General features: G+C 40.2%; 1 protein-coding gene across 6 annotated transcripts in view; it reads left to right on the top strand.

Moving 5' to 3' along the window:
- The window catches only part of LOC135482868 (dmX-like protein 1), a 40,895-nt gene that overhangs the window by 24,899 nt on the left and 4,208 nt on the right, over positions 1–11,788 (top strand). The window contains exons 26-41 of one of the 6 annotated variants that reach the window (XM_064763330.1): positions 1–18; positions 199–554; positions 786–952; positions 2,201–2,257; positions 3,793–3,899; positions 4,005–4,135; positions 4,377–4,575; positions 4,969–5,086; positions 5,359–5,472; positions 5,783–5,907; positions 6,081–6,243; positions 9,204–9,287; positions 10,139–10,199; positions 10,516–10,724; positions 10,968–11,112; positions 11,380–11,597. The exon at positions 1–18 is cut by the window's left edge and continues 589 nt beyond it. In XM_064763330.1, coding sequence (XP_064619400.1) covers positions 1–18; positions 199–554; positions 786–952; positions 2,201–2,257; positions 3,793–3,899; positions 4,005–4,135; positions 4,377–4,575; positions 4,969–5,086; positions 5,359–5,472; positions 5,783–5,907; positions 6,081–6,243; positions 9,204–9,287; positions 10,139–10,199; positions 10,516–10,724; positions 10,968–11,112; positions 11,380–11,597 — 2,272 coding nt within the window. Of the gene's footprint in view, positions 19–198; positions 555–785; positions 953–1,548; positions 1,603–2,200; positions 2,258–3,792; positions 3,900–4,004; positions 4,136–4,376; positions 4,576–4,968; positions 5,087–5,358; positions 5,473–5,782; positions 5,908–6,080; positions 6,244–7,049; positions 7,332–7,378; positions 7,418–9,203; positions 9,288–10,138; positions 10,200–10,515; positions 10,725–10,967; positions 11,113–11,379; positions 11,598–11,788 lie in introns of those variants that run through there. The other 5 variants (XM_064763332.1, XM_064763331.1, XM_064763333.1 and 2 more) reach the window with 5 other exon arrangements.

Below are 11,788 nucleotides of genomic sequence, written 5' to 3'. Positions count from 1 at the left end.
AATGGAAGGTTTCACAAAGTAAGTATTTTGCACTTTATAATTTTTGCCTGTTGACTGTCTATTGAAGATTCCTACTCTGGAAAGCGCGCCTTTTGGACCAAGTTCTGTTATTGTTATAGTGGCAAGAATAGTGCCCTCTGGGTACTTTTTGCTCCGAGATGAGTATGATTGTTTATATCCACCTTCTTTATTTTTCAGTACTAATGTCACCTACCAAGATAGCTATCTAATGGCTGGTGCCAAGAGACAGCGCAGATGCAGTAGCGGTGATGAGATGGTGACCTCATTGCCGGGAAGATGGCCGGGAGTGACCTCGTTACGCACGCTACTCCAACGAGAACGTGACGAGGAGGCCCCAAAGCTAAACATCCTCCTGTGCGAATCGCTGATTGGGGTCTACATGAGCCTCTTGATCCATGCCGTCACAACCTATGATGCTAACATCCTCTACCGACTGGTCGCGCACCCGTTTAACGAGAGAATGTGGTCGGCTTTGTTTGGTGGTGGGACAAAGAAACGACTCAATGTTGCTCAGCCTAGTGGTAAACCTCAAGGTAAAACAAAACAACATGTTCCTAGTTCAATTTTCCTCTGGTCCTCTAAATATGAAAAAGTTCTCCCTGCTCTATGAATTTGGTCAATGGCAGATCCTATTTCATTCTAATCCACAAGCCTAACTTCTTATTCTTCTCGGCTTACATCTCTGAATTCATTGTTCCTTGAAGCACAAATTAAAGTTGCTAAACGTCAGAATTTCAATGAAAATTATTAATGTGTATTTACAGGAAACATTCCTCGTGCCATCGACAACCTCTCCCGTGGACGTGTCAATCTCCACACCCGTCTGTTTGGCCCCGAAGTGGTCACTGGGCAGAAAAAAGAGGAAAAACCAACATACAGGGAGAAATTCATGCCACCGGAAGTTAGCATCATAAGCTATTTCATGACCAAGGTAAGTTTCCCAAGTATTTCATTTGATGTCTCTTTTTCTTCCTTCTTCATTAGGAAACGCCATGTCTATTCCTTGCGGGTTAAATTGCGGGCCTAGCCTGACCCTTCTACATGTCGGTCATGTGCTTTATAAAAGTAGCCATTTATTTATTTTAACAAAGCTTGACTATTGCTTTGATTTTCTCGGTCTTTGCACACTCGAATAATCCTCGAAAAGGCAAGATGTTTTTCGTGAAGTTGGTGTGTTGTCAGTCATGTCAGTAGCTCTTCACTCTCGGCATGTCAACTAAGTGTTATCTCATCTTAATAACGCTTTTTGCTTTTAATTGTACAAACACTAAGCTCTGAACTTATTTCTAAGCTGTGTATTCTGTGGATTTTTACTATACTTTCAGCTTTCAGCTCATTTCAAGCTAACTGTGACAGATCAATTTCAGAGTGAATATGATTTTGTGTCTCAGAGTCATAAGACTTTAAAGACTTGTGGTTGCTTGATGAAACTTACCCTGGTTTGCTCTGATACTTAACTATGAACAGCTGTCCAGGACTTGGCCATTTTGTTTTTTGACTTTGTCAAACTAGTCTTTCTGATCTCAGCTTGCAGAAGAATCAGCACTATTCAATTCGTCACGTTCTAGCTCTAGTAGCGAGGTGAGGCATGCTTTGTCCCCAACAAAAGATTATCGGAGAAAATTACAAATAGTGCCAAGTCATCAAATTCACAAAGTGATTTGATGATTTTTGGGCATTTTCTCTGTTGGGGACGCATGTTATTTAAAGAGAGTGTGCTGTAAATACTGCCATGGCATGGTCCCTTTCCCCAATTTACATAGTGTCAAATGACTGCTGTAAATAAGCTCCATCCATATATGCTTCGTCATTTGGTATGACATCAGAGTGCGGTGCTGTGTAAACGATCATGAACATCATTCTGCCATTTATGGTCATGTGTTCGCAGTCAGATGGTGATGACGTCATCTGCACGTTATCAAAAGGTCTGCTTTCCTGAGTTGTCACAAAAGCTTGATGGAAAATGTTGAGTTGTACTTACATCCACAGTTGTGAAATACTCCCTTCCCATGCCATACGACCCAACACATGCATTTTGTAGAAAGTCCTTGAAATCAATACCCACACTTAAATTTCTGCATGCCATATTCAAAATCTTTTGTATGGTTCTAGTTGGTTTTCAAATGACAGTTAGGGCATTTTAGTTGCGTATAAATGCTAGTGTGGTGTCTTCTTGCAGTTCACACTGCCTCCCGATGAGAGGTTTGAATTATGTACATTTAGAGGATGCTCAAAGGTAATGGTAATTGGTGTTAAGAGCAAGGGCTGGTCTTATTTTGTTTCAACGCTTTGTGTTCCTTTGCAGTTTTAAGTTTAGTTTGTTCCTCGGGTCCTAAAAGCGTGTTCTTCAGGTGACATACATGTACAGGATTGAAAGACCGATTGGTATCAAAAGAAATTCTTTGGACTCGAATGTGTGTTAAAAAGACTTTTCGACCAAAACTTAAAGTGCAGTGATGCAAGTGCATGACAGTAACCTGAACGACACCTTTTAAGAGTGCTGGAAGTGTGCTTTTAAATGTACAGGTGAGAGACATGATGCTGAAAATAAAACTTAAAACATTCACAGTTCACATTATATGGGCCTGGGAAAGCAGGTTGAACATTTTTGTGATATTCCTCCGGCTTTAAAACTACACAAATTTAAGTCATTTGCTCTCTGCTGTATATCCCAGCTTTTCTGCTTCATTTCATAGGATGCTTTGCCATGCCTACATAACAAACACCAGCCTCTACATCTTAAGCATCTCTAAGGCATGTACAGATCAACGACCATCACTGCTCCAGTGCAGGCATGTTATTAGGGAAGCAGTCCCTCAAGTGTTGCTATTGATGGTGGAAGCAACCTACACGCAGCCAGTGGCAAGAGTTGCTGATTTTTCAATTGGCAATACTGTCAATGCTTGGCTATTTTCAACCCTATAATACTCCTTGGTGTTTGTGGGCTACAGCAGGTCCAGGACATTGATGACAAAAAGTACCACGGATCTGTAGTTTGCATTGACGGTGTTGGTGTCAAAAGCGTTGATGCACATTTCTTAAGTGCTTTATGAAAACCTTGCTCAAAGTGCCTCATCACCTAGAATCATCCAGGGATCTAGGTCCAGAGGAAGCGTTCCTGAAACTTCAATGAGGATATTTTTTTTCAGGGCTAGCAAAACACATCAACAAACTTGATAGCGATTTAGTTTCTCCTGTGTCCCCCCTCCTGATATGTCCTGTTGTGACCAGTTAGGTGCTCCTCATCCATGTCTCCTCTCACAGTCTGCACCAAGTTGATTTCCTTCCCTTTCCTTTGGTCAAAAACAAAAATACACCCCAAAGTGCAAAACTGTAGAAATTTGCAGAAGTGTTTTCAGTTTTAGGCGCACTTTCCCCGATTGGTGTTGTTCTCATGGATAATGACTCTGCATAAAAGTGTCTGATCATTAACAAAAATCACGACTTGTTTAAGAGATATACTCTTCATTGGGTGACTGATTTTGTTTAAAAGTTCTTAATAGAATAAACCTTACCTGAGCCATATTTCTTTTCTTCCAACTAATGTGATGGTATTCCTAATTTCACCTTTTTTACTTTCACCCAATTTTGTTAGTGACAACTGCTTACTCCAGAATATCCCTTGACGGACTACCTCAAATTCTGATGCCAGGGTATAGAAATGTTTTTGCTTTTGTTTAAAAAACCAACAGCAGGCATGAGCCATTTCTCTTGGTTATGGTGCATCTGGTATCCATTTCTGTAATCGTAATAACAATGTTTTTCTTGTAGCCGTATGCTCCCGTGCTGCAGCCTGGTGTGGAGGAATATGACTCCGAGGCCTCCATTCATAGTTCTGATGAAGAAGAAGAAGATGAAGCTGATCTTCTTAAACCACAGTAAGTACATTTTTATAGGGGGGGGGGCTTTGTTGCTTGACCATTCTTCATGTGAAGTACAGTTTAAGAGTCATGACATTAACTTGTCCTTTCTCTCTGTTTTAGGTCAGCGACGGCTACGAATGAACACCTTGATCCAAACTCGTACAGTTGGTGCGTGATGAGATATGCCATCATCAAGACGATTCTCAGAAATATGAGGATATTCTTGCCGAATGTGGGCATTGAACTTCCTGGTGAGCTAAATTAAACGACAGAGTTAGGAGCTGAGCGCTAGCTTGAAAGTCTTAATCTTTCGCTCTGACCAATATTGGGCATTAGGTAGCGTATGAATTAGTAGAAATGTCGACCTCCGATAAGGCTAGCTCTCGGCCGTGTTGGTAGTATTTGCTGGTTAGTAGTATTTGAAAAACGATATTGCCAACCACTTGCAGAATTGAAAGCATTTTATTTGAGCTTTAAATCCTGTATTTTCAGAGCTTCCAGTGTGTTCACCATTGCTACAGGCTGTAATCAAGGTATTACAGTGCTGGGAAGAGGTGCTGTACAGTAAACTTGAACTGTTCAACGGTCCACCAGATAATTACATTCCTGGTTGCTACATGGACACCGATCAGAATGGACCATTGTTGTTCAAGTACAAGTCGATGTTAGAACCAACCAACACTCCATTTGTGTAAGTATTGATTTCTTTTCATAGCTCAATAGTGTGTAGTGTCTCGCATGTTGCCCGACTGAATCAGAATGTAATCCCACACTGGTTCCGTTCTTAGTTTGAGTCTGGTTCCGTTCTTAGTTTGAGTCTGGTTCCGTTCTTAGTTTGAGTCTGGTTCCGTTCTTAGTTTGAGTCTGGTTCCGTTCTTAGTTTGAGTCTGGTTTCGTTCTCAGTTTGAGTCTGGTTCCGTACTTAGTTTGAGTCTGGTTCCGTTCTTAGTTTGAGTCTGGTTCCGTTCTTAGTTTGAGTCTGGTTCCTGCCCAGAAATGAACCTGGACAAGAGCTTTCCTTTGTAATTTACCCTCTGAGCTTTGCTGTGACTCTCTAAGTTGTGGTATTTTCTTACTATTCCAGCACCAACCACCATACTGCAAGCCCATGTAAGAGGTTATGGCATTATCTAGTCAGACAGGAATACCTTCAAGATGTATTCATTCGCTACATATTCAAGAAGAAGAAAATGAAAAGAGAGGTAAAACTTTAAACATCATTTTCTGATATTTGCAAGGATGGCTGTGTCTGGCACCACACTTTATTTACCGGTAGTTAGATAAGTTTGATTTAGAAAAAAGAAATTAACAAAAGACATGCCAGAAGGGTGATTTTTAGCAGGGATTGGAGCTGCTGTCAAGGGATTTAACAGAACTTCATATTGAAGCTAAGCAGATTAGAATAAGCTGCTGAAACATTTCATTGCAACAATAACACAGATTTATGTATAACTTCTCTCCTTTGCTATTACAGGAGAGCAGTAGTATGATATCGGACATGACCGATGGTGGTAGCATGCGTATGGTAGATCCTGTTAAGATCATCCATAAAGAACAAGACATCATCACATCATTTTGTATAAACCAGGTTGGTACACATGTAAAAACGAACATGTCTTTCAGCTTGTCAAAAAATGAGGTGGCATGCTTGTTCAGAATGTAGATCATGATGACTCTTGAATGCATCTGCTTGCATATCAGACAGAGCAGATCAAGTCCCACTGCTAGACTTGATTTTCATCTTTGGCAAGTCTCTTATTAGCTCAAATCATAAGATACACAAAACATATTCTTACCAAATCAGGATTCACCAATTTTTTTAATGAATGTCCACTGTCTTTGACAGTATGTTTGGAAAGTTTCAAATATTTGAATTAATTCATTGTTTTTTTCCACAGGCGAACTTGAATTGTATAACACTGTCCACACAGAAAGAAATCATAGAAATGGACATCGGTCCTATCTTAGATCCGCCAGAATGGTTGGAAGATGAAACAGAGTATGACATTGAGGGAATCAAAAAGTAAGTGATTGCTCAGTAGCTGCTCGTTCATATTCCGAGAAGACTCTGGTAGGCCAAAGCTGTTTGAATTGAGTAATGATTCTGTCCATGTCAACGTGCTATTTTGTACATGAGAAGACTTATCTAGCCAACTTTAGCTTTAGGTTTATGTATCTTTGGATGTTTTCTTCCAGTCCATTGCCATCCAAGTCGGAACCAGAAGATTTTCTCGTAGTCAGCGTCGCCCAGGATCGCGGTATGATTGGCGCGTCCTCCCAGTCCTCCCTGTCTACGCCTGCTGCTCCGGGAGTCATCCCAGCGCCGACACTCGGCCAAACGGGACGTGGTGGAAATGTGGTAAGTCATGTGCCACATCATGTGACATCTCTCACTTTCATGGAGATAGGGCTATTTGTCTGCTTCTTAGGTTTGAGTTAGATTGAGGCAAGTTTGTCCTTCTTAGTCTAGTTTCACCCCACAACGATTGTTTTGATTTACATGTTCAGATTTTACATTATGAGTTGACCTAAGAGGAGGCTATTTGTGGAATAGTTGAAACAATTCAATTAGAATTTTGTAACATTTTGAGCGAATTTCTATCATCCCTGCTAATAGATGTTGTGTTCATATTTATCGTATCCTCTCAATATGGAATATGTTACATTCTAATCATCAAAGGGGGTGAATTCAATATTTTGATATCCCCTTACATGATTCCTCAACCCATACCCCGTCCTGATCTTAGTTTATTCTTAGCTTCAGATATGAATTCCTTCTTCCCTTATCATGGGGATTGGGAAAATTAATTGTCTTTAGTTATGTGAGGTCTCCTTCCTCTGATGTGTGTGTGGCTAGTTCAGTCCCTAGTTTAATATTAGATGTTTTGTATGAATAGTTACCCACATGCATTGATTCATGCGTGTTTCCTGTGGTTGTACATGTACCTCATTGTGTGTTGCGGATCACAAGATTGAAATTTAACTTTTAGATTTTGCTTTGGAATCATATATGGCTTGTAAAGTCGTAGATCCAAGATCTGGGTGGCAGAGTCCATTTGGTGTCTACGAAATATGGTTGGGATGAAACATCATCTGACCGTTGCACAATCTGATCCAGTCGGTCACCAGCCCTATGCTAATCCTCAATTCTTTATACAATTTCAGCTTGATAGCGTGGTAAAGACAAGTTTTTTTCTTACCATTTTTTGACTTAATGCACCTACCCTCTCTTCACTGATGTGGTCTTATCTATACATGAATTCTGAGCAATTTTGATATGGTTTTGTGTGATGTTCTTACCGGTAACCAAGTTTCAGGGTTTCTTTAGTCTGGTATGCTCGCCTGCTTGCAGCCATGGATGTCTTATCGGTAAAAGGTGCATGCCAGAGCACGGTATCATCGTCAACATCTTGGACAAGTCCCATGTATATTCTCGGGAATAGTCTGTCAAGTAGTTTTTAGGAAAAACTAACAAACAATTGACTCTTTTCCAGAAAAATGTTAGCAATTTTGCCGGTGATAAGAAACAAAGGGCAAGTTTCATATTTACCTTAAATTTTACATAACATTTTGCTCTGTTAACACCAAAAGGTACATACCAGTAGTGATAACTGCTTTAGCTGTTCATTCATAACAATTAATAGTTATTTGCCATTTTAGACCAAAATTTACCACTTAGGGACTTCGGTGCTTTGCACTTTCCAGTCGTTTGTACCACATTTATTAATCCAGCTTTCTCAAGTTTAAACCAGTATAGTGCTAATATCAACCAAGTGCTTTAATATGAAAACAGATATAGATAGATATTGGTTGCAGCCATGCATATAACGATGCACTCCCAGACTCAAAGAGTAGGCTTATGCTGGTAGCTGTGGATAATATGCGACTTACAGAAATTTTCTCTCAGACACTGTCTTCTGTGTGGGTGTGTTCTCATGTTATCTATCCGGGAATATCTGAAACACTTTCTCCAAGTAACTTGACAGGATGGAAATTTGTGATCACCCCCTACTTTGTGAAGAAGTCCCACATCCCACAAGAAAACATTTGAAGTGACAAGCAGAAATTATTATAAAACATCCTTCTTTACAAGTACATGTAGTCGGTTTCTTTCCATCTTGCCAAGTCACCCTAAACATGCTATTCTTCTGTCATCTCTTGAATGTACACTACTTCCAACTGAAAAGCATGATGTACTGTCGTCTACTATCTTCCCAAACGTATTAGCAAGAATAAATTTGGCCCAGGACTGGTTGCACCAATGTCGGGCTATTCTGTGCCCTCCACTTCCCTGCTTCTTGTCGGGGCAGAGTCAGATTGTCGGTGGCATGTATGAATAAGTGATGTGTTGCCTGTAGTCATTTGTCGCTGATGTTTCTTGCATAACTTGTACTATATTTCACTGCACTTCTGCTTTTATGGCCCTTTTCGATTCACTTCTCATGTCAGGTTAAGAGAAGCTTTTGTCTAGATAAATACTGTAACCTCATTCATTTTGCAATATTTTGGCGAGCCCAGTTGTCTCATGAGCTTCAATGAGGTAATCCAGGGCAAAAGTATCTTCAGGAAAACCAAAAATGTTAGAGTTATTACAGCTGCAGGCTTTATAGCCAAAATAAACAAAGCATTTTCTCTATTGCTTCCCATTGTATGGGTTTACGATCGTCTCACTCTTGATCAAAGCGTCATAATGTTGACTAAAGTGATGGGTAGAGAAATGTTAATTTATTGAGTCGCCTTATCGAACAGCCTTAACGATTATGGGATGGTGCATTTCATGATAGGTTTTTGGAGTTATTACAGCTGCAGGCTTTATAGCCAAAATAAACAAAGCATTTTCTCTTTGGAGTTATTACAGCTGCAGGCTTTATAGCCAAAATAAACAAAGCATTTTCTCTTTGGAGTTATTATGGACGTGATTGGTTGAGAGATGCAGATAGGTTCTCACTTATACAAATAAGACATCAGCGAATCTCAAAGCCCACATGTCATGACGGGCATCGTGTAATTGTTAGAGGATGGCCAAAGGTAGTTTTCACAGGCATTGCAAATCAAGTCAGTAAGACAGTAGTTGTCAGTTTTAGCAAGCAGCAGTTGTCAGTATTAAGTATTATCACACTGCCTGTGAAAGTGGGGCAAAATTCCTAGTCATGCACAAATAGGCAGTTCTCCCAAGTGAGATGACCGGGAACTCTAGCTTGGCAATGGTCTATTGCATGTGGCCTATCTCCCGGTACTGGTGACCCTCAATGTTTCCCGGTTCTGGGACTAACTCCTCTTTCTTCTTCTTTATGCTACTTTCTCTAATTGGATATCTAGATCAAGGGTCTGAATATTCCTGGTATCCAGAACCCTCAGTTTTCCGCGTATGTCGTGGATAGGAGTCGCCGGCTAGTGCGGATGGTGAGTCCATACGTGTTGTCATGCACAGTTAATGTTGTGCTTGTTTCTGCTACAACCATACATTTTTAGTTCCTCCATGAAATCCACAACCATACATTTTTAGTTCTTTTCATGAAATCCGCGAAACTTTTTTAATTTGAGTTTCATCACTTTATTGTTTCTTTTCAACATGATGGAAGTTTTAACAAATACATTGTAGTTGTGGAATGCCTCCTAATTAGTTCGTTCGGGTGATGATGATAATTCTGAGAATAAAGTTAAAGAGTGGTTACATGTCATGTGAATTGTATTTTGTGATCATGCACTTATATACTGTATAGTTTGTTGCACTGTGTATCATTGCTTCATTTATTGTTTTTAAATGCATGGTGATTTTGATTTTCTTCAAGTTAATACTGACAAGCTGTAATATTATTATTATTATTATTTTCATATTCATTGTGCACTTATTTTTGAGCATGTCACTTTTCAGACTTGTACGGCACCCCTCAATTAACATGATTAAGGACAGCATTTGTCTGTCTCTAGGGTGCCTAAATAGAGACATTCAACTGCCACTTATTTTTTGATTGCAGGTTGATGAAACTCAGCGTTTTGTCAAGAGATTGTAGGACATCATTTCCTGATACATTTAGGTTGTGTTCCTCATGTATGATTTCATTCTTTAATTGACCCTCTTTGAGCAGGAAGTACAGAGTGAAATCACATTGTAGTTGGAAGTGAAGAAATATTTGAAATGATTAAAAAGTGCAGGTGATTTCACTGAAGGAAAGCTACGGTATATTGAAAGAGATGTTTGGTCGAGTAATTTTATATCTGTTTGAATATTGACGCTGTCTTTTGTTTTCCAGATGACGAAAAGACAAGTGAATGGTGTAAGACGAATGGGGGCACATCCTAACTTGCCATATTGTAAGTTTGTAAGAGCACCCTTGGGCAGGCTGGCCGTCTAGCCTGCTGAGCTGACCTGTCCTGAGAAAGGAGAAAGTTTGCTAGTAATGTTGGAAAAATTATATTGTTGGGGTCTTCCAACAAAAGAACATTCTGTCATAAGGTTCTTCAAGGATAATTTGTGTCACATTTAGAGAAAAATATACTGCTGCTTTGACCTGGTAGCATTAGAAAGTTTTGTCACAGGGCAAAAATGTCTGGAATAATTTGACCTGACAGCTCCAGATCGTTTGTTGTTGACATTACATTTCTTTCATTGATAACCTTTTATTTTCAGACCTTACCGGTGCTCAAGATGGTTGTGTGAAACTATGGGAATGGGGCCATTCACAGTGCATCACCACGCCGAGACAATCGGGGACACATCCAAAGGTCACAAAGATTCTGTTCAATCTTCAAGGGAACAAGTTTGGTGTTAGTGATATTGAAGGCTCTGTGTGCTTATGGCAGGTCGGGCTTGGTGCAAACATGAGTAAACCATTCTTGGTAAGTATTCCGGGTGGCTGTGTTGGATGAGTTCCAAGTCCATGCCGTAAAAGTTGACTGACGTCAGTAAGACTGGCCAATTCCATTAATGAGCCTCTCTGGTGAGTAAAAGTAACTCCAGCTGGGAGTTGGAACAGTGTGCAACCTCTCTAGAATATTCATTAACCCAACCCTGAAGTATTGGTTAAAGTGCATTGCTTGCTTTTGACATGTGTTTCTATTTTCTTCTGTTTCTTGTTTCAGAATCTTCACTGCCACAACAAGACGACGTATGACTTTGCATTTGTAGGATCTTCAAGTCTGATAGCGTCTGCTGGCCATTCTGGGGAGAATAAGAATGTCTGCCTATGGGATACGTTATTACCACAGAAAAGCAGTTTGATACAAGGTACAGCTATGCACTGTTGATAGTTTGCCTCTTTCCAGATGAGCGCCGCTTGGGGTGGAGTCATCAAACTTCACTGATATGGGTCAGCCTCTGTTCATTTCAACATGACGCTGTGATGTCTTGGAGGTTGAATGCTGACCCCATTTTGATTTCACACTAGAGATACCCAATAAGCTCATCAAAGAGGCGAATTGGGTTGATTCTATAGACTTCCCATTAGCACTTCTGCTTAATTGCAGCGAATAAGCTATTTGTTGCTTTTTTCAGCCTTTTCCTGCCATGACCAGGGCTGTCCAGCCATCATCTATGCTCCACAACATCAGGTGCTAATCTCGGGAGGGAAGAAGGGAGAAATATGCATATTTGACATCCGCCAACGCCAGCTGCGCCATACATTCCAGGGCCATGACTCTTCCATCAGGTGCCTTTCCCTTGATCCAACTGAAGAATATTTTGTGTCGGGGTCTTCGGAAGGAGACGTCAAGGTCAGCAACTCTTTCATTTCTAAAAATAGAGCATTTTTTTATTTCTTTTATGATACACACAACTCTGCCACAATTAACAGGCTGCAAAATGGGAAATTTAAATGTGAGGAGTTTAGTTTGTTGTGATTCTCAAGCTTGGCATGTTGTTTAAGGCATTGATGCCATCTGGAGGTATCAATATGTTAAAGTGC

This window comes from Lineus longissimus, chromosome 2 (assembly GCF_910592395.1).
Source record: "Lineus longissimus chromosome 2, tnLinLong1.2, whole genome shotgun sequence".
Classification (NCBI taxonomy): Eukaryota; Metazoa; Nemertea; class Pilidiophora; order Heteronemertea; family Lineidae; genus Lineus; species Lineus longissimus.
The sequence above is the reverse complement of the archived record's forward strand: the minus strand, read 5'-3'. Positions and strand labels throughout refer to the sequence as shown.